The sequence below is a fragment of the Dermacentor andersoni genome, chromosome 6 (genome assembly GCF_023375885.2).
Source record: "Dermacentor andersoni chromosome 6, qqDerAnde1_hic_scaffold, whole genome shotgun sequence".
Classification (NCBI taxonomy): domain Eukaryota; kingdom Metazoa; phylum Arthropoda; class Arachnida; order Ixodida; family Ixodidae; genus Dermacentor; species Dermacentor andersoni.
In genome coordinates this window covers 112,380,594-112,403,572 of record NC_092819.1, presented here as the reverse complement: position 1 = coordinate 112,403,572, position 22,979 = coordinate 112,380,594, and the positions used below count along the sequence as shown (strand labels likewise).

General features: G+C 51.8%; 1 protein-coding gene across 1 annotated transcript in view; it reads left to right on the top strand.

The window, feature by feature from the left end:
- The window catches only part of nompB (intraflagellar transport protein 88-like protein nompB), a 119,936-nt gene that overhangs the window by 29,544 nt on the left and 67,413 nt on the right, over positions 1–22,979 (top strand). The window contains exons 4-6 of the mRNA XM_050170999.3: positions 905–1,022; positions 1,530–1,611; positions 22,502–22,592. Coding sequence (XP_050026956.1) covers positions 905–1,022; positions 1,530–1,611; positions 22,502–22,592 — 291 coding nt within the window. The remainder of the gene's footprint in view (positions 1–904; positions 1,023–1,529; positions 1,612–22,501; positions 22,593–22,979) is intronic.

The window sequence follows — 22,979 nt, the reverse complement described above, 5'->3', positions numbered from 1 at the left end:
CATGTCTGTAGGTTGTGTGGAAGTCGTAGTTTGCGATGTTTCCTCGTATTTTAGCTTGAAAAAGTCAATTAGTTCAGCAAATTCTTTGCATAACACGGAGGGCCTGGGTATGCGTGGTTCGAAAATCTTTTTGCCGAAACGACGTCCGACAGCGGATGCGGGGCGCCGCCGCCGGACGCCCAAGCCGGATTTTCTGCGACATGATTAACGCTATCGCGTTAATATCCCTCACGCGCGCCGAAGCAATTTCGTGGAGGCAGCTGTAGACAAACACCTTTCCGCACCGCAAACGCCATGTATCCCACCCAATACCCGCAACAATGCCCAGCCTGCGATTCTCCGGCCACGCTCTACCACGCCACGTGGGCGTGGCAGTTCATGAGCGCCAACGCTCTAATCCCCCACCCCACCACACAACAGTGGCATGCCTCGCTATCTAGCGTCAACTCCCGGGACCAGCTCGATCTGGCCATGAGAGAGCGCCGGGCGATCGAGGCTCATAGGGTCCCGGACTGAGGAGTCCACCCACGCCCAGGGCCTGTCGGAGGACACTGTGGTTCCTCTCTATTTTAATAACAGTTTTTTTCTTTCTCTGTCTTCATTAAAAGTGCGGCTTGCTTTTCAGAGGAACGGCGCCATTTCGCAGTTAGGATTACATTAGTACCTCTTGAGCCATATGGAAAAGAACACCGAAAATGTTTTCGAGAAGTCCTCCTGGCTATAAGCACATGCTGTGTTTGAATGTCCAATTGGTCACCTGATCGACCGACTTTTGGATTCAGTGGCGAGAGGCAAGGCAAGGGTGGCCGTGTCACGGGTTCCTGAAGGCTGGCGGCGTGATGTCACGCCCCGTCCTATGGTTTCTTTGCTTGCTTCATTTGCTTTTTTCGGGGCACCATTGCAGTTCCGCGGCCAGACGTCTGTGGTGCCTCCTTCCCGGCTGAACACGGCCACCACCAGCTTCGCTTCGCGACCCATGACTGCAGTTCGTGGAGCCGGATACAGCTCTGCCGCAGTGCAAGGTATAGCGAAGTCACCGGTAACGATCCGCTGACTGCAGCAGCGTTCACCGGATATATCCTGTATTTCTGCACAGTTGAATCCGCATATAGGACACTTCCATAATTAGCACATCAGACTAAGAATCAACAGTCTATCCTCTCTTCAGGTATCCGACCCCCAAACATATTCAAAGCAGAAGAGAAATGAAAAAAGAAATGAAAATTATATTCATGAAATTGAGCTTCACCTGCACTAGCTAGAACGGTATTAATATGTCGGAATGTTCGCTCTGCCGCAAACAATACATTGGCGAAAATGGAAAGCCAGCGAAAGTAATATTAAACGAAAGGACAAGGAACGTGTTATCTGGGATTCAATACAGATTAATAGTCAGTATCAAGAGGTCGGCAAACGTGGCCAAAAACATTCAAGCAATAAACAGGTCCGAGCCGTTCAGGTGCGGGCACTGTAGCAGCTTTTGTAATGAATAGCAAGCCTTTCATTTCATGCCGCCTCACATTTTGCAGGTCCGGTGGGCAGCGCGTTCGATCCTCTGGCGCAGGCCAAGACATCGACGCCATCGTTCAGCAGCTCGAAAGAGAGCTCTAGGTCAGTGCGTAGACGCGAGCACGCTCTTTTCCCAGTCTCCGATTGCGCATTAGACTCTCGTAGAGCTTAAAGCATAAACTTTTACAACAGAATATCCGAGTGAAAAAGAAATTCGCTGACGATTACAGCACTCCCTAATGCGAAATTTGAGCGCAGCTCTATATGTGTTTTCATTTCGCGATATATTGGCTGACGCGCATCATCTGTCTCGTGCGGCACGTTGAAAACGGAGCGAAGTGTACCGTTGTCAGATGGGAAGAGGACTTGGCACCCTTGAAGGCAACGCGTCCATGAGCGTACATATCTCATCAACCCATCATCATCCGATACATTGACCCCGGTACTCCCCCACAACCCGGGCTGACTGGGTGGGGGGAGTGTAGCGCGACTATCTCGCTAATCGGGAGATCGCGAGAGGCGGACGACGGCACACTACTCTGGCGCCGTGGCGTAGCGGTCGTCGCCGCAGATCCCGTCTTGCCGCGGCACTATGCTTTTCTTCTCACGCTTTCGCCATACCTCTTCTGCTTTTCACCTCATGATTCTGGTCCACCCTCCTCCGCTTTCCTCCTTGCGCTCTCTTCGCTGTCACCGTCTTTCATTCCAAGCTGCGTTACGAGTTCGCTCTCTCATCAATAGCCGTGCTCGTCCTCTCGGTTACGCCGATGACGTCGACGCTCAACGCAGGAACGGGTGCCTAAGAGCTGCGCTCCAAAAAAAAAAAAAGTTTCTTAGCTTAGGTGTCAGAATTTTTTTGACGCTGCTATGAAGCCGTGTTACATGTTTTACTTCATTTTCATTTTACTACCTTAAAGTTCGGGGTATTACATAAGGGTTGGCTACATGCATACACAAGAAAAGCAAGTGTTACGGTGAAATACAAGTTTGAACAGTTTACCGAAATTCTTAACGACATGTAATGGCATCGGCATTAACGGGTAGGTCATTACAGTCCCTGGCAGCGCGAGGAAAAAATTAAGCTTGAATTGTGGCAGTTCGTGTGCGAGGACGAGCAACTTGGCGTTGATGGATGGTGCGCTGGGACATGTGCGAAGATGATAGCGCGACATTATGTGAGCGGCTTAGCGAGCTGTAAAAAAAATACGATAAAGAGAGCGCGTGGCAATACGACGACGAAAAGCAAAAGATGTCATGCTAGATTCTGCCTTTAAGACTGAAATGCTGATCTTATATGAATATGACAAATCAATGAATCTGGTCACACGATCCTGAACTGATTCGAGTGCATTGATTAGATTTGTTTGGTGAGCGTTCCAGATGGCGGTGGCATATTTCAGTTGTCATCTGACAAATGAGTTGTATGCGAGTAGTTTGACGTGCTGCGGAGCATGACGAAGGTGACGTTTCATGAATCCTAGTGTCTTTTTCGCTAAGGAAATCACGTTAGTCGCATGCGCATAGCAACCAGAGTCCTTCCATGGAAGGACTCTGGTTATGCTTATGTACTTATACGCTAGAACAGATTTTACTGGGACGTTTGTGATTGTGCAAGAGATAGGGATTACGATGCGGGAAACTGAAATAAATTTGAATTTTTGGGGGCTCAAGGCCATTTGCCAACGGTTGCACCAGTTTTGCACGTTATTAAGGTCATTCTGCAGAGATGCTTGGTCGGAGATTTTAGTCACAGTACGATAAATCACACAGTCATCAGCGAACATGAGATCAGAAGATACATGCAGCGGGAGATCGTTAATGTATATTAGGGAAAGAAGCGGTCCCTAGATCGAACCTTCAGGGGCCCGTGAAGTGATAGGGAGGGGTTTGAAGGCGTACTTATTAACAAGGACGAACTTGGAACGATTAGTTGTAAATTCTTTTATCCATTGCACTACGTCAGGATCCAAGTTCAGTCAGGATAGTTTCATTAGTAAGCTTTAGAGAAGTCTAAAAAGATGGCATCGGTTTGAACGTTATCAATGTTAATTTGCAGATCATGAAGATAGCTAGTTGTGTTTCGCATAAAAGCCCCTGACGAAAACGGTGGTGAGAAGGATGAAATAAGTTTACCGAGTCTAAAACGCTAATGATATGCTAGTATATGATATGTTCCATGATTTTGCGAGCGACATTAGTTAATGAAATGGAACGGTAGTTTATGAGCGAGTCTTTGTTACCTGCTTTGAATACTGGAACGACCATTCCCACTTTCCAGTCACATTGTAAGGCAGCTGTGTAGGCACCGGGCGGCAGTCGTAAGGCGCCAGCGGCGCGTGAGCGACGTGCTAGTGTTCCTGTATATGCTCCTGCAGGGAGCAGAGTTTGGCTTAACTTTTCCGGCGCCGCTCGCACCGCTATTCGCCGAGCGCTATCGCGTGGTGCAATATGGCGTCAAATGTTCATCAGCGCCGCTGCGAAGCCAACTTTACGGGCGCGACGCCGACTCGTCGTTTCCGTCAGTGCCATCGACATTGCAATCAGCGGACCATCGAGCGTGCGATGCATTCATCGGCTCCGGGTTGCAGGTAGGGTATTCGACGATATTAGGTCAAGGGCTTTGGTGAAGTGATAAGAAACACATCATATTGACACTTATTGAAAAAAAATTAATTCTAACCAATAATATATTTGAAACCCAACGTTTCGGGACCAGCTCGGTCCCTTCTTGAGGGGTGACTAAAATGTGGGCCAGCAGCAGCATGGGGCGGCCTATGGTCTCCCTTCGTTAGCACGTGGCGCAGTCCACTAACGTACGCGGAGGGGAGCGTTCCTGGCGTCCTATTCATTGTCGTATATGAATTACAACATTTGCAATGATTACAACATTTGACAATTGTTACGGACCACCACGCCTTATGCTGGCTCTCCACGCTCAAGAGCTTGACGGGACGCCTGGGTCGCTGGATTCTCCGCCTGCAAGAGTATGGCGTTCACATTATTTAGAAGTACCAAGACGCTGACGCTCTTTCTCGTTGTCCGCTTCCTGCGCACCTGCTCGACATCTCGTCAACTCCATCACATAGCAGCTCCTCGGATGTGACTTTTATGCCGGTTTTCTCCCTAGCCTCAGTAGACCGCCTTTCTCCGGACGACGATCTCACTTTCGTATCTCGCCAACGGGCTGTCCTGTATTGTCGGCGTATGATAAACTACCTCTGACGTGCCTCGCCCACCTAACGCGCGGCTTCGACGCCAACTCGCACAATTCAAGCTAAACAATTGCGTGCTGTGTAGACACATTATGTACGTTTGTGTGTGTGTTTATATATGTGCGTGTCACGATTCACAAACAGCAGGAACTGATAAAAAGGGCAGGACACTTTAATTGCAGGCCAACTGAAATACGATCGCGCGGGTACCTCTTCTTCTTTTCCGCAATGCGCGAGATCTTCGTCTTCCTCGACGTGCCATGTACTGGATGTGGCATTTGCCTCCCTCCAGAGAGGGCATCGTCCCGATGCTCACCTAGCGGCAGGAAGATGTGCCAGACGAGGTGTGGGCACTTCACTCCATACAATGGGGCTTCACGCGCACAATGTGCACGACTTCTGGTGGGCGCTGCCTCGCCTTGGAGGAAGCAGGACTGTCAGGGATAACCTCATAGTTCAGGTCGCTGAGGCGCCGTAAAACCTTGTACGGACCAAAGTACCGCCTGAGTAGCTTTTCTGAAAGCTCTCGCCGACGGATGGGACTCCAAACCCACACTTCGTCGCCTGGCTGATATGTGATGTAGCGGCCCCGTAGATTGTAGCGTCGAGCGTCGTAGTTCTGTTGTCGGGCGATTCTGACACGGGCGAGTTGTCTCACTTCTTCAGCACGTTGAGCGAAAGCTTCAGCGTCCGTGCCTATATCACCGCAGTCATGTGGCGACATCGCATCGAGCATCCTCGTCACTTCACGGCCATGAAGAAGGCTAAATGGTGTCTTTCGCGTTGTTTCCTGTTGAGCAGTGCTGTACGCGAATGTGATGTACGGTAGAACATCATCCCAATTTTCGTGCTCCACGTCTACGTACACACTCAGCATGTCGGCGATATTCTTGTTCAAGCGTTCTGTTAGGCCGTTCGTTTGAGGGTGATAGGCTGTGGTCTTTCGGTGAGCCGTGCCGCTGAGTCTAAGCGCTGTATTTAGAAGTGTAGCCGTAAAGGCTGTCCCTCTGTCCGTTATTATCACCGCTGGTGCACCGTGCTTCAGAACCAGGTTTTCAATAAAGAATCGCGCTGCTTCGACTGCGGTTCCACTTGGAAGGGCCTTGGTCTTTGCATAGCGTGTCAGGTAATCGGTAGCAACTATTACCCACTTCTTGCCAGTATTGGAAGTCGGGAATGGTCCGATAAGGTCCATCCCGATTTGGTAAAATGGGGTCGTGGGCACTTAGACTGGTTGTAGTAGCCCAGCTGGTTTCATATATAGTGGTTTGCGTCGCTGACAATCGAGGCACGGGCACACGTAATGTTTCACAAATGTGGCAGTCCTTGGCCAGTAATATTTCTCTTTGACTCGAGCCAGTGTTCGCGTGTAGCCGAGGTGGCCAGATGTCGGTTCATCGTGGCAGGCTTGCAAGACCTCATGACGGAGGCACGTTGGGACGACAAGTAGGCGGCTGCTTCCGCTTGCAGAGCAGTTCTTCTTGTAAAGAACATCATTACGGAAGCAGAATGATGGCAAGCTCCTTGCAAATGTTTTGGCCGCGCTTGTAATCCGGCCTTCTAAAAATTCAATAAGCGGCATCAGTTCGCTGTCTTCCCGCTGCTGACGAGCAATCGTGACCGTGTCTACAACACCTATAAAAGTCATGTCTTCGTCATCTTCTGTGACTTCCTGCTCAATCGGTGACCTTGAAAGGCAGTCAGTCGGCGTCGAAGTGCTTTCGTCCGGACTTGTACACCACTGTCATATCGAATTCTTGAAGCCTTACCCTCCAACGCCCTATTCGACTGGACGGATCCTTCAAGTTTGTCAGCCAGCAAAGTGAGTGATGACCGCTGACAACACTGAAGGAACGGCCATAGAGATACGGGCGAAACTTTATAACTGCCCATACCACCGCAAGGCATTCCTTTTCTGTGGTTGACTAATTATACTCAGCACGTGAGAGCGTCTACTTGCATATGCAATGACCAAGGAGGTTGAAGAAAAAACAGTTTTTCTTTAACCTCCTTGGCAATGACTCTCTCGGCTGAGTCTTGCCACTGCACGAACACAGCGCCTAGACCTACGTTGCTAGCGTCCGTACGAATCTTGGTAGGAGCGTCCACGTCAAAGTGAGCCAGTACAGGAGGTGTTTGCGGGCGCTGTCGGAGATCATTAAACGCTGCTTGTTCTTCTGAACCCCATACGAAGGCAATGTCTTCTCTTGTAAGGCGCGTTAACGGTGAAGCTATATGTGAAAAATTGGCTATATATCTTCGGCAATACGAGCAGAGACCTAGGAAACGCCTCACTGCCTTGTTATCCGTTGGCGTTGGGAACTTTGCGACGGCCGTGGTCTTGTCGGGGTCAGGGCGGAAGCTTTGATGACTCACAACATGACCTAAACACTGGAGTTCCTCGAAACCAAAGTGACACTTTTCTGCTTTTAGTGGTAAGTCGGTGGACCGTATCGTTTGTAGAACCGCCAGCAGCCGTCTCAGGTGTTCCTCGAACGTTTCCGAAAAAACTATGACGTCGTCGAGATATACTAGGCATGTCTGCTACTTCTGGCCTGACAGAACCATATCCATGAATCGCTGTAAAGTTGCTGCCGCTGAGCATAAACCGAAAGGCAGCACCTTGAATTCGTAAAGCCTATCAGGCGTTACGAAAACAGTCTTTTCTCTGTCTCTCTTGTCAACCTCCATTTGCCAATAGCCACTTTTGAGGTCCATCGATGAGAAGCAGCGGGCATGCCTCAGCCTGTCGCGAGAACCGTCCATACGCGGTAATGGGTATATGTCTTTCTTTGTCACCCGGTTCAGCTTAGGGTAGTCGACGCAAAAACGTAGACTGCTGTCTTTCTTTCTGACCATCACTACCGGTGATGCCCACGGGTTTTTTGATGGTTGGATAGCGTCGTCGTCGAGCATTTTTTTCGCTTGCTCTCGGATCGCTTCGCGTTCTTTTGGTGCTACACGGTACGGGTTTTGTAGGATTGGTCTCGCTGTCTCCTCCGTAATCTGGTGCTTCGTCAATGGCGTCTGACTGGATGTCGACGAGAAGCAATCGCGAAACTGGTGAAGCAGGTCCACTAGGCGCTGCCTTTCTGCTGGTGATAAGCTCGCGCTCCCGTCAAGAACAGGTAACGGTGACGAAGCGTCTTGCTCTCCTTATTGTAATGCAAAGTATTCGCCAAATTCCGCAATCTCGTCGAGGTAAGTAACTGCTGCGCCTTTTGCAATGTGTCGTCGTTGCTTGCTGAAGTTTGTCAGCAGTAGTTCTGTTTCCCCATGCATTACTTTGATGAGACTTCTGGGCGTGGCAATACCTTGAAGGAGCAAAAGCGTAATTATCTGCTCGGCAATACCTTCCCCATCCTACTCTGTGTCACACTTGACGGAAACAAGACGGCAAGATAACGGCGGTACGCTCACGTCGTCTATGATGCGCAAAGATTTGCGTTGTAGTTATGCACTTTCGTCCCCAGAAAAGGTTAGTATACCTTGTGGTATGTTGATGACGCGCCGTACTCACGCAAGAAGTCCATACCTAAGATTACATCTTCGCAGAAGTCGCGGAGAATAACAAAATTTGCGACGAATGACGAATCCCCTATGTTGACCCTTGTCGTAGACTAGACAGTTGGTGTCACTAGCTGGCCTCTAGCACCTCTAATGTGCGGCCCTGACCATTCCATTTTCACTTTGCGAAGTCTGTCCGCCAGTTTTTCAGTTACGATAGAAAAGTCTGCACCAGTGTCTACTAGCGCCGTCACGTCGTGGCCGTCAATTGATACAGTACCATCGGCGCTAACAATCTCGTCTGCCGTTAAATCATCCGGCTGTACCGGCTTCTCGTTCGACGGAAATGGGGGATTTTCGGCACTTCGACGTGTGGCAACCTTCCCCCCTGAGGTCGCGGCCTTCAGTTTCCCCGGCGTGGTCTAGGAGATCGCCCTCGGGCCACGTGGGTGGAACTGCGTCTTGCAGCTGGAACACGATGTCCCGGAGAAGGGGAGCGCGACCGGTAACCGGGAGAATCGGCTTGGCAGCTCGTCGAATTCGCGTCGATGTTCGCTCGGCTGCCGTCAAAAGCACGACGAGAAGCAATGGATGGGAACGCTTGGTACCCTGCGACGCGATAAGGGAAATGACGGCAGATGTGGCCTGCTCCCCCACAGTAGAAGCACAAGGGCCTGTAGTCATCTGTGCGCCAAATGTCGGTTCTGCGAAGCGGTGGTCGCGTCGGTTGTTCCCTATGGTACCAAGGTGATGCCGGTGCTGACTGCTGGTGATACTGCGGCATCGGCATCGGAGGCGGCGGTCGACGGACAACATCTGCGTAGCTGGGCCACGTCTGGGAATTAGGTTCGGGAGCCGCAAACGCTTCCTTTATTTCTTGGCGCACAACTTAAGCCACCGACGCCGCTGTGCATTCATTTGGCGTGGCAGTGAGCTTCTTAATTTCTTCCTGAACAATTTCGCGTATCAGCCGGCGCAAGGAACCCTCGTCTGTGACCGTCACTGCTGCGGCGCTTGCCGGTCCAGTGCTGGTCAGGTGATCATACTGGCGGCTGCGTAGGTGTAACGCGTGCTCTATGGCCGTCGATTCTTTGATAAATTCATCAACGCTCGTCGGCGGGTTCCGCAAAAGACCGGCAAACAGCTGCTCCTTTACGCCGCGCATGAGGCGGCTGAGTTTTTTTTTTTTTTTTTTGCCTCGGGCATATCGGGGCCTGCACGACGACAAAGACGAGCCATGTCCTCAGCGAACATGGCAACAGTTTCATTCGGCTTTTGAATCCGTGATTCGAGAAGACGCTGCGCGTGGTCTTGCCTTTCGGTGCTCCCGAGCGTATGGAGGAACTGGCGGCGGAACTAATCCCAGCTTGGCCAGATTCCCTCGCGATTTACGAACTACGTCCGTCTTCAAGAGAGAAATACACATGGGATAGCTTCTGTCCAGCATGCCACTCATTATACTTGGCTACGCGCTCGTATTCCTCGAGCCAGCCTTCTGCATCCTCGTAGGCATTGCAGTGGAAGCTCACGGGAGATCGAGGAGTTAAAAGTGTCACCTGTGCAGGGCCTGGGTCTGCCATGGCTTGGACACTCGTGGTAACAGCCAGACTTCCTGGTAGGGGACCAAATTCTGGGCTTAGGCCTAGTAGGCGATGGCTGGCCGGTGAACGGGTGTTTCGACTCGCGGAAAACGTCCTGGGCTTGATGTGGAGTTGTTACAGGAGTCCGAAACATTTACCCAGCGCCTCTACCAGTGTCACGATTCACAAGCAGCAGGAACTGATAAAAAGGGCAGGACACTTTAATTGCAGACCAACTAAAAAACGATCGCGCGGGGACCTCTTCTTCCCTTCCACAATGCGAGAGATCTTCGTCTTCCTCTACGTGCCGCGTACTGGATGTGGCAATATGTACATACAAAGAACATTTCGAGGTCTTAGAACCCTACTCCTTTTCAGCTACGCCAATGGTTCGATCGTAGCCTGTAGTAAAAAGTGCCATCGCGACTAGCAGGCAAAAAATTGGAGGACGCTTAAGCTTCGCCTTCAAGAGTGGAACGCGATAGCGTTATCGCACCCCGTTCGCACCGCCTACTCAAACGCGCTAAGCCAGCCAAACGTCGTGATCGGCACAGATAGCCGGGCCCCGACGCTCCATGAAGGGGGACGCGATCATGGGGCGAGTGGCGCGCCACGTGTCGGGGCAGCGCCGTACATTGCGAGAAGGGGGTCTTCTGTGTTTGCCGCAAGATGGCTCTGCGTGTGCGCAGAGCGCGAAAGAAATGTAGCGGGAACGTACTTCGCTACTCGTGAAACTGCGACTTCTGTAATTTACATGGTCATAATTACCGATATACACCGCAGTATAACTTTCTACGACAAGTTTCTAAGGCAACACCGCATTCACTAGAGGCGATTTTGTCCCGACTTGAAGGAACTCGTGGCTGAGTGGTAGCGTCTTCGTCTCACACTCCGGAGAGCCTGGTTCGATTCCCACCAGCCCATCTTGCGAGATGTTTTTTATTTGTAAAGTGCCTTCTGGGATTTATCGCTCACGGCCAACGCCACCGACGCCGTCGACACCGGCTTTTCTGCGACACGAGCTCTTTAACGCTGTCGCGTTAAAAAGCAAATGGAACACCGCGCGGTATTTGCTTCCCGCACGCGCGAGGAGTGGCTTCACTGCATAGCTGGAACATACTGGCGGGCCTATGCGCAATTCTGCTCCCTGAGGGAGCATATACAGGGACACTACGACGTGATAGAGTTACTGTATATACTACCAAAGGCTACCTGTAGTAGCTTATACAGTAACTCTACGACGTGCTGGCGAACAGCGCCGCGAACGGCAGAAGTCAGAGCACTGGCATGGGAAGCAGACGACGGGACGAAGGCGGTCACGGTGCGTCCATTGATTTCGCACTGTGGGTTTTAAGGCTTGACGTACTGGAAAACGTATTTTCTTGTCTCCTTTTGAGAAATGTGGCCACATGCACGAGGCAAGCCACATTCATGGCACCAGGTAATATATAAAGTAGAAAACTAGTGCAAATTGCTATGCAAATGCACCCCGCCAACAGAGCTCACCGCGTTTAGGTAAGACGTGGAGCTCCAGCATTTATATTCTATATCTTATTTAGCTGTCTAGGTTAACATTGCCGCGTACTTAATCATGTAAATATGGGAAGGGCAAGAAAAACAATTCACTGGTTATGTATGCAAAAATGTGTGAAATTCATGCCACTGGGTATGTATGTATCCATGGGGCCGCTGGGTGTGTGCCACTGGTTATATATGCTCCAGGGGCCAGCGGGCATCTTCCTCTCTTTAATAAACCTTTTTTCACGTCAACTGGGTTCACTGCAATTATCACAGCAGCATCACACCTACACGGTGACATTCACGTTACGCGATTTTTCTTGCAGATGAGGGTCGACGTCGACATTGTGTTTTATTTTCGGCCCTCAAAAAGCGCGCTCTTGCCAAATATGACTTCCAGTACAGCGTTTGTGCTCTTTAAGGACTTTGCGTTGGATATGTTGAACTAAAAGGCTTTTGCTGCTATCGAAGCCTTTCACGAAGATTTCACAAGAGAGTAAAACTTTATTCAATGTAGATAAAATAAGGCACGATGGTTGGAGCCCCTATTCCAGGGCCCCAACTGGCTCTCCCGACCCTCGTCCGCAAGCCATGCCTCCCACTGCCTATTCCTCATTAGTGGATGTTGGTGTAGTATGGGACTGTCTATGTGCGGAGGCCTCCTGGGGCACTCCCATGTGATGTGTGTTAGTGTGGGTGTGTCTGTGCACCACGGGCACTCGTCAGTGAACCTCGTGGGGTGTATTCTGTGTAGGTGGTGCAGGTTGGGGTATGTATTCGTCTGAATGCGACGCCAGTCCCTCTCCTGTTCGCTGTTTAAATCGGAGTGAGGATGTCCAAAACGTCTCCGCTCCTGCCTTTGCTGTAGGAGGATGTCACGAGAATTCGGTGGAAGGACGTCGCTAGGCCATGCCGTTGCTCGGACGTTCAAACCTCGAGCAATACGGTCTGCCCTAGCGTTTCCTGCCAGTCGCTCGTGTGCCGGACACCAGACGATAGTGTGGTGCCCCTCTAGTTGAGTGCCTAAAATTTTGATTATTGATTTGGGTGGCGTTCCTTGTAAAAACAGGCGGCAAGCCGCTTGTGAGTCGGATAATATGACAGCCGAATTGGTTTGGCGCTCGGCGTCCTGAATGGCCAAGGCGATGGCTGCAGCCTCTGCCACGCATGCCGAGGAGGTTTTGAAGGATGCCGTTATTATGTTGTTGTTGCATGTAGAGACTATGCTGAAAGTGTCAGAGCTGGCTCGACTGGCATCCGTATAATACACCCCCGGTCCCATGCCGAAACGTTTGTGAAGGGTCTTTGCCCTTGCTCTGCGTCGTCCGGGATGGTACTTGGGGTGCATGTTTTTGGGAATTGGGGCCACCGCGATGTGCGATCGAACATTGCGGTCTATCTGTGGCGTTTCCTCTCCGCAATACTGGGGTCTCAGGGGAAAGCCTAACCTCGCCAAGTCTCTCGTTAATCATACAATGACGAAGCATTTATCAGAAGACTGCAGAGATTGCCAGAGTGACCGCAGTGGTTATGTGCGATAAGACGTATATTCTTGCGGGTGTATATATATATATTTTTGGCTCCAATCGCGTAGACGCCGTGCCCGCAGTTCGCTCATGAATTTGGTTGGATCGAATTCCTCGCGCTTCAGGCACAGCCGCGCGACTGTTAAACCGCACGCGTGCTTCTCTCATGCCGACGCCATCTGCAGTCGAGCATCTCTAGAACTCTAGAACGAACGCAGGAAGGAATAACTCTGCCCCTGTTCTTGTGCGAGCTGAGCGCTGCGCTACCTTTACGATGAAGTGACCTGTACAACGAAGGATTTAGAGGCACCAAGCACTTCGCTATAAAGGCGAATGACTGTATTACACTTCTTTGGCACCACTGGCACGTATGCGTCACGTCTCACATAGCACAAGCTACAGCACTCGTGTGCGCTCTAGCTTCCATTCGGCCGCGAGAATTAATTACTTTCTTTCTTGCGTCTCGAGTGGTAGCGTGTCACTTTGTCCCGTTCTCGCCTCATGGTTGTTAACGCTTTGAGACGCTGTGTTAAAGTGCACGCCCGCCTTCGGGGTCGGCTCCCATTTCCCAGTGCTTTCCTCGCAGCAGAACGCCACGAAAACGCTGCGAGACATTCGACCGCCTTCGGGTTCGGCCTTGGTTGCATCGTTTCTTTCTGGAGTAACGAAAATTCGCCGTCAATTACGACACTTCCTAACGCGAAGTCTATAGGTATTTTGATTTCGCGATACATTGGCTGGCGCGGGAAATCTGTATCGTGCGGCACATTGGAAATGTAGCGAAGTGTCGCGCGACTGCCTCGCAAATCGGGAGGCATCTCAACGGGGCGTGGCGTTTCTTGCGGCGCTCGACGTTTCTGCGCAAGCGCAAGTAAGAGCGGATGCGAGAGAGACAATCTGGGGGCCTTTGCTCCTTGAATATGTGCACACTACGGTGGTGGTGGTGGTACAAACTTTATTTAGTGAAGGCCAAAAAAAGAAACGAAATTAAGATGCCGCCGTTCCGTGGGTGGCCTTCAGGCTGCTGGTCGTGGCCACCAGATCATGCCTGGTGGCGACTTCCGCTGCCCAGATCGTTAGCCGTAGCTGGACATCCGGCTCCGAGCTGGCCAAAGCAGCCTTCCACAGCTGCGGACTAGATACATGCCAAGAGGCAAGGGGTGAGTGTTTAGGGCACGAATACAGAATATGAGCATAGTCTGCTCGTGGGTGACTGCAGAGCGTGCATTCAGGTGAAAAGGCACCGGGGTGAATAAGGGCAAGTCGGGCAGGAGAGAGGAAAGTGTGGGCCTGTAAATGGCGCCACGTGCTCTGTTGAAGCTTAGACAGGGATTTGTGAGGGGGAGGGAGGGATAGGCGAGAGTTGCGGTAATGAAGGGTGATGTCATGGAAGGTGAGGAGGGAGTCACGCGTGTCCATCCCGGAGTGGAGGGGGCCAGCTCGGTCTGTCATCTCGCGAGCGATGGAATTTGCCGCCTCGTTGCCAGGGTGCCCCGCGTGAGCCGGAACCCAGAGGAGTTAGATACGACGAGAAGGGGGAGGGGAGTGCTCAAGGATGCTGAGCGCGGAGGAGATGCGACCCTTCGCAAAGTTGTGGACTGCAGCTTTGGAGTCGCTGAGTATGAAACGGGCTGGGGTAGTGGCAATGGCGAGCGCAATAGCTGCTTCCTCTGCGGCAGTGGAGGTGGGGGCAGGTATAGTGGCAACGGTCAGGGGAGAAAGTGTATGCGAAATGGTGGCAAGGGCGTAGGCGGGGTGGGAATTGTATGGCGCCGCATCGACATACACAGCGTTAGACTGTGTGCCGTATTGGCGCCAGAGGGTAGAGGCACGGGCAAAGCGGCGGGCGGCGTGATGCTCAAGGTGCATGTTCTTGGGAAGAGGGTTGACAGTGAGCATGGAAGATACAGAGGAGGGTAAGGGGTGGGTTACACAGACAGGGGACACAGGGGTCAAGCGTAGGGAAGAGAGAAGGGCTCTACCAGATGGGGTGCGAGAAAGGCGGTGGAGTTGTGCCGTGCGATGGTCCTCCACAAGCTCTGAAAGAGTATTGCGGACGCCTATTGCAAGCAGACGAGATGTGGGGGTGTAGGTGGGGAGCGCAAGGGCTGACTTGTAGGCTTGGCGGATGAGGCAGTTCACCTTGTCTTCCTCGGCGCGAGAGAGAAAGAGATAGGGGAGGGAGTAGACAAAGCGGCTGAGAACGAACGCCTGGACAAGACGACGGAGGTCGTGCTCACGCATGCCGTGGTGCCGGTTAGCGACACGTCGAATAAGTCTGACGGTCTAGTGGACGGTGGTAGTTAGGCGGGAAAGGACGGCAGTGTGTTTGCCGTTGGATTGGAGAAGGAGACCCAGAATGCGGAGGCAGGAGACAGAAGGGACGGGGTGCGCGTCAATAATGATGCTAAGGGCGGGGGAAGAGGTGGGGGGCGTGCCTCGAGCCGGGAGGAGCAGAAGCTCCGACTTTGACGGGGAGCAGGCCAGCCCGACTGCGCGAGCATGACCGGCAACAACGTCCGCACCCGCCTGGAGGACGGCCTCCATCTCTCCAATATTTCCGGTGGTTACCCAGAGGGTGATATCATCGGCGTAGAAAGCATGGGACAGGTTGGGAATGGCAGCGAGAGTGCGTGCCATGGGGAATAGAGTGATGTTAAAGAGAAGGGGGGAGAGGACAGAACCCTGGGGGGTGCCCTGATTTCCAAGAGTGAAATTTGGAGAAGTCAGAGGGCCGAATGAAATCTCAGTGGTGCGACGGGCAAGGAAAGCCGTGATATAACCGTGGATACGAGGATCCACGTTAAGGGTGGAAAGAGCATCTAGGATGGCGGAATGAAGGACGTTATCAGATGCTTTCGTCATGTCCAGTGCCAAGACCACACGAGTGCGCTTGGCGTGAAGAGGGTGAAGAACTTCTTCGGAGAGCTGGAGCATGACGTCATGGGTAGAAAGGGAAGGGCGAAAGCCAAACATCGAATCGGGGTAAAGGTGGTTGTCTTCTAGAAAGTTCTGCAAGCGGTCGAGAACAACGTGCTCCAAGAGCTTATCGAGACAAGAGGTGAGAGAAATAGGGCGGAGATTTTGGATGTCTATTGGTTTGCCAGGTTTGGGGATGAAAGTTACCTTAGCGTGGGTCCACTCGGAAGGTAGAGTGCTTTCATGCCAATGTTTGTTAAAGAGGTCAGTGATGGCCTCGAGAGATGGGGTGTCCAGATAACGGAGGGCCTTGTTAGAGATTTGGTAGAGCTGGATCGCTGACGGGGACGCGATGAGCAGTTGTCTTTGGCGGATGGTGTTGACTGCGCTGAGTTGGATGGCGTTGACTTGGGACTGGATGCAAATGGGGAGGGACCCCCCCGTTCGAAGCGGAGCTTACACGGGCGGGACCCCGTGACATGTGTGCCGCTGCACAAGATGCATTTAGGAGTGCAGTCAGGGGGGTCCCGTGCCGCGTGCACAGCTCCGCAGCGTGGGCAGCGTCCGGACCTGGACTTGGTACATACGTCGGAGCGGTGACCATGGCTCCAACAATTGAAACAAGCTTCAGCCTTGGGGCGGAAGGGGTGACAGATGAACAGGCCGCTGTTGGTATCTCGGCGCTGACGCCCGTTGTTGCAAATGGGTCGCAAGCCCCAAGGGTAGCGTTGGCCTGGCGGCCTGGGGCACAACTGGAAGCATCCGAAGGTCCCGGCAAAGCATGAGTCGACTGGTAACAGAACAACTTGTTTATTCTAGCATCGCAAAAGAGCAAGCGGTCAGGTCGACCGAAGTGGAGAGACGGGAGAGCACGTAACTCAACGGAAGAAATCGGAGCCTCCCTCGGCGTCCGGGAGCAGCTGCTCTTATATTCTCGGAGTCGAGGGCAAGAGGAAGGCCTCGTGACGAGGCCACGTGACAGCGGGGCACGGACAGGCTGAGAGACACGTTGAGACGAGTGTAGTGACGCATCCGCCGAGCAGGCGCCGGTCAGACCTCCTCGCTTCACACTTGGGGAGCTCCTCTCCCCGGCTGCCGCGCTTTGACAAGCGTGGGCACCAACATGCACACACACACACACACACGCACACACGAAGACACGTGGCATTGAAACATGCCGGGACGCGCTTGGCGGGGAGGCGTATCGGCGGCGCTGAACGGGTCAAAATGTCCGCCGCTTTGAACGAAGCCCCGGCGTCCGTTGCATCCGCGCCGGCTATACCGCGCGTTGTAGGCGAAACGTAACACCGCAGTTGAACACCACGGTGCGAGGGAGTTCTTTCGTGCCGACGAAGGTGATCAGGATGGACCGGGTGCGACCCATCTGCCTTGCGTCGGCGATGGCGTAAGTGCTGCTGGGATTCATAGCCTGCAGGTCCTCGATAATCTCCTCTTGGTTTTGATTGTCCACGGCGTTGTAGATTATGCCGCGGAGGGCGTTGTCAGGTGCGGCCACATAAGCGCGCAGTGGGTACAGCTGGGTGGCGAGATGCAACTCAGAGGTTCGCACATACTGTCGGGTGCGTTGCTCCGAGGGTGTACTGACGGTGAAAGAGTTGTTGTACGGGTTTATGCGTACGCGGTCCTCGACACGGGCGTCGCCGTACTCAACGCTGGCGCTAGAACAGAGTGAGGCAAGGAGGGCCCCATTGGTGGTTGTGCAGAGGTCGAGGCCACCTCCAGGGCGGAAGACGATCTTGTAGTCTTCCGCTGGGAGTCGAGGCAGCGGGACGTGGCGGCGTAGGCGGTGAGTCTTCAGCGATGGCGGGGGTGCCATGGCGGACTTGAGGTGGGGGTTCGTGGCTGAAACGGCTTCCTTTGGATGGGCCGCACGGTGGGCTTAGAGCATTCGGGACCAGCGAGGGTCGTCATCAAATTCTTGTTGGGAGATGAGTGTACTGTCGACTATACTTTTCATATCGGCGGCTTCGAGACGAGGGGAGCGAGTGCCGGCGCAGCGGACGCCGGTGCGACGCTAGGTGCAGCTGCGCGCTGCGGGCGAGATGGCGTTGCGCCGAGCGTTGGGCTTAGCTCGGCGGCCCCGTGGCTGGTCAAAGATGAGGTCCTGGTGAAACGTTGGTCGGCGGGTCCGGGCAGATGAGGTGTCAGGAAGGTCCTTACACCTCCGGGTGCTCGGTAGCAGAAACTGGAGAATATCCCGGGCGAGATGCCAGAACCAGGAGCAGAAATCGCGGAGCCCATGCGAGGCACGTCCGAAGAACGCCGGGCGTGGGTTGCGTCTCCCCCACACTATGGTGGAGAAGTTTCTTTGCATGTGTTGCGTGCGTTTGTCCCTAGGCGTGCCGGCATAGCGGAGTGGGGTTGAGTTTCCGCTTGGACGCTGGCTGCTGGCGCGGTAAAACAGGTGAAGGACCGGGCACTGACGCACCATTTGGTGATCGCTGCGCGATAAGGTGCGTCGGATAGACTTTCTCACGCATGTGGGCCCTGGTGCTGGGTCAGCCATACCGGATTATAACTTCGTCAAGCCTTACGGCACTGTACCTTCAATAAAATGAAAAAAGCATCATTGGTTTTGCCGGGGAAGCGACAGGGGCTGTAGTATAGACCGAGCCTGATCTCCTGGACTTTTGAGGAGCATTTATCAGTGAACCTGTTTGAGTGAAATAAATTAACAGCGCTTTAGCAACCATGGTTGAACGCGATTGCCTTATTTCACGCGGTGAGGATTATTGGCGTTGCGTCTCGTCCACGTTAGGTGAGATTAGCTTAGGTTTAGGTTAGGTTTAGATTAGCTTAGGTTGCGTTAGGTTAACGTAAAAGGCTTTAGTGTGCCGCGGCGCATTCTCACAGTGGTTACACCGTGCGTATTACTGTCTGCGTCTCGGCCACGTTATGTTATGTTAGGTTAGGTTGAAGTTAGCTTAAGTTGGGTTACGTTAACGTTACGTTACGCTAGGTTAGCGTAAAAGCCGTTAGGGTGGCACGGCGTATTCTCACAACGGTTACCTCGTCAGCATTATTGTCTTTCTGGCTCGGCCTCGTTAGGTTACGTTAACGTTAGGTTAGGTTACCGTTAGATTAGGTTAGCTTAAAACGCGTTAGGGAGGCGCGGCGTATTGTCATTGCCGGCACCCTTTCATCCACTCGCATTCAACCGCGGTTGCTAAGGCGCTCTTCCTTCTAGATTTTCAATATATGCGGACCGGCCTCTTCCGCGGGCCCTACTGCTCCCACGGAAGCATCTACGATGTTATCACGTGTTTCACCACGCCGCTAACTCGTGCCCACTCCGCAATGCCGGCACGTATAGGGACAAACGCCTACAACACGCGCTAACTTCTCCTCCGTAGTGCCTAGGCAGAGTTATATATTCGAGGAGCAAAGCCCTACATTTTCTCTCTCGCGAGTGCGCAAACGTCCGGCGCCTCCGCAATTGCCACGTCCCGCTGTGCTTACTAGCAATTGTAAAGTCGCAATCGTTTGATCGCGAAAGGTAGCGCGTGGGTGACGCGTGGGCGCGAATTACAGCAGCTGCCGCAGACAGACCTGCGCTCATGCAGCGTTTTGTTTCCGTTTCCATATATGGTATCGGTGGACAGACGACGGCGCGCTACTCCGGCGCCATCTCAGATGCACTACTCCGGGGTCTACGAGATGGCGCGCTACTCCGGCGCCATCTCGTAGCGGTCGCCGCCGCAGAGCCCGTCCTGCGCGGTACTAAGCTTTTCTTCTCACGCTTTCGGCACACCTTCCTCCGCTTTTCGCTTCATGGTTCCACCGCACCATCCTCTTACGCTTTCCTCCCTCCTCGCGCTAACTTTGATATCGCCTTCTTTCATGCTCCGTTGCGCTCCGCGTTCGCTCTTTCATACTTCGTGCTCGTTCACTCAGTTACACCGACGCTGACACTCACCGCAAGAACGGGCGGTTAAGAGCTGCGCTCTAAAATCATGGAAAGGGAGACGTAAGTCTCCATTTTCGTTTCTTGAGCTGGTTCGCCGATCGCACGTGCGTCGGTAAGCTTTCGTTTTCTGTCCCTTGTAATTATATTTATTTGCAATGGCTCGTCATTCTTAATGTCTTAGAATCTAGTCCTATTTCCAGTCATGGTCTATTTCAGACAGCTTAGCGCGACAAGAGCCATCGGTGGCGGGAAGTGTGAACATGCCGGTGAGTTTGCGATCGTCGTCGATGCACAGCAAACAGTCGCGTGCCGGACGCAACCAGAATTGGGAAGCGCGAAGAAGGAAAATATACCATAAAATGAAGACTGATGCATTGATAAAACGGCAAAATGGCGAATACAAATCTGAGTGTTCGTCTTCGTAGCCCAAGCTCCGTAGCCGTTACAGCTGCGGTGGCGAAGACAGGCAATTCCCATGGGACACGAAGCTCTTGCATATGGACGGCCCCTTTATTAATGTTATAACTGCTAGACCACGGAGAAGCAGCGTCGGAAATGTGTAGTGCTCAGCGATTGAAACGCAACACTCCAAGCGCGCGGCTGCCACCGTCTTTATTATTTAGCTCTAGGTGATCGCCTGGGACCAAACGCAGTCACAGTGCGTCACAACCGTTCTCGCTTTCACTGTATGCCACGATGCACCAGCTCGATGCAAAAAGTGCCGGTGACAAGGGGCTTCCAGTATCGCGTTTCAATTGCTGAGCACTGCACGTAATATTGCCTACAGATCGGGCGTATCCAGTTTTTCTGCCGCTTCATCTGGTGAGGCCGCGATGAAAAACGATCGAAGTCAACGACAAGCTTGACGGCTGTCAGAGACGGACACCACACTTCCATTTGCTAGCACCCAATAAAGTGTCATGACGAGTATGAAAAGTCAGGCTATTGCGCGCATAGGAAAGCAGTCTATAAAATATGAAGCATAAATTCGCAGCACAGCATTAATGGTACTGCCTTCCACAGCAGCGCACGCCCAGTACAATTACGCACTAAAGCTGCTCGACGCACTTCGAAATGACAAATCAGAACTCGCCGCAAAACTGTAAGCACACGCGATCCTCGACTGCCAGTAGTGACCTCAAATCGGCCGCGACAGCGTGTTCCAACGCTTACCGGCGTCAGATTAGAGCGTCGCAGATAGTCTTATGTTAGGGAGATCAATTGCTACCCCATGTTGCAGAAATTCCTTCTTACGTCGGCAGCTGGAGCCGATGCATGGGTTTTGAGAATCGACTTACGCTTGTACAGGGAAGCTGCCTATAAGGCTAATATCCGGGGATTTCTTTCGCGTTTATCACATGTACGGAAAGCCCAGTGGGTCGATCCCGGCGGTAGTGCAGGGCCAGGACAATGGCTCGTACTCCCGTAAGGCCAAGGAGGAACACAGGCTTCGTTTCAATACCAAACGCTCAAATAAAAAAAAAAGCCACTTGATTGATGACGCGGCGTGCGTACTTGATCAACGGCACGTGCCCGCCAATACATCGCCGGTGGTCGTTGTCGGAAACTTTAACGTAGACATCTCAAAAGCGGAGACAAAGCAGTGGTTCACCCACTTCGTGGAAGAGTTCGGCCTCGGTTAGTTGAACGATCCGAATCAACCAACTACCATGCACGGGTCGTGCATCGATTTAACTTGGACCAAAAACACTTCTCAAATAAGAACGGGAAACATCTTGGTACCACGAAGCATTTATGGTAGTAATTTGAAAGTAATAAATAAAATAAAGGTTTTGTAAACTTCATGGAAACGTGTGTGTGTAATATATCCCTTTGAAGAGCCATGCGCGTAATGGACGCACACATGGGATCATTGTTTGAAAAGTTGCCCTGCGTCAGGCGCAACATATCTACAGCTTCGCTGACCATAATCTTTTTCACAAAAGAGGATTGGTGTTTCTTTTTTTTTGTCGGCCTATGTATATTGAAGGTCGCACCTGTGCTACCATCACATTGACACTTTTACTTCGACTACAGCGCTCGTTTTTGCAGAGGCGGGCATCGCAAGCTTGGTGATCTTAGCTTTGTGAATACGCTTATTTCGTAAGGTTTTTCTTATGGCAACATTTGCTCATAAGTTCGCTTAGGGGATTCCTCCCCAGAATTGTCTGCGCCTTAAAGGTCGTCATTTGAACTTTTGCAGGAATATCACTGGTGATATCATCATCCAGCTTGCATCTTTCAACCCTGTGCATATATCAAGGAAAATAAGAAATGTTGATGGTTTCAGGGTGAAGGTGTGGCGTCAACATAAGCATGACGTTTAAATGCCGTTGCACACAAATAGACGACGCCAAATGTCTGCGTTGCCTTCAACTCCTTATGTTCGTGACGCGGATGGAAGAAATTATTTTACATTCACTGAGATTTACTTCAAATGTGCAAATGCCATTTTGTTCTCCACTTTATCTCACGAGGGAGACGACAAAAAAAAGAAAAGAAGAAGAAAGGGGTATTTAGTGCTCACTCTCGTAGAACGCTGCAACATCCATTTATATCGCTTAAGGAAAGCTTTAGTCAGATTTATTAATATACCACTACTTATCCGTTTGACAAATACGAGGCGTGTTTCCCAGCGGCTTGCAAACTGCATTTTCAGTTGCAATTTTTATAGAAGTTTGAAGGCGTTATAGACGTTTGAAGTTAGCGGCCACAAATGCAGACACATTGACTCAGAGAACCAGAAACCACATTTAAACAGCGCGAAGAGTCAGCTCTCTCTTCCTTATGCCTTGAATGCAGTCCAGAGGAGAAGCTGAAGCAGCTGGAAGGCGCCGTCATGGAGCTGGTGGAGCAGAGCTCAATCTCCGCTTCGAAGCAGCAGTACAAACTGGTGGGTGGAACCGTGGTTTTCACGATTGCTTACATCAAGTCTAAAGAGTAACAGTCTGTTTGAGCTAGGACAACATAAACAATGTGACAAAGTTCTCGTAAGAGATGCGATTTAGAAGAAAACTAGCGATTTAAACCCAAAGTCAGCTCAAACGCATAAAAATGAGTGCTGTCTAGGGGAAATGGTGCTTGCTGCAGACTACAACGCTTTTTCACGGCGAACAGCTTACTATGTGTATTTCATAACGAATTTTCCTCCTTTTACGCCCAGCCAGTTATACGCTTATTTTGATTGTGAGAGATTTCGCCATGAGGTTGCCATGAATTCCGACGGAAATTAACATGTTCGAAAGCGCAGGGAGGGCAAGTAGGATTTATTTTTTCTGGC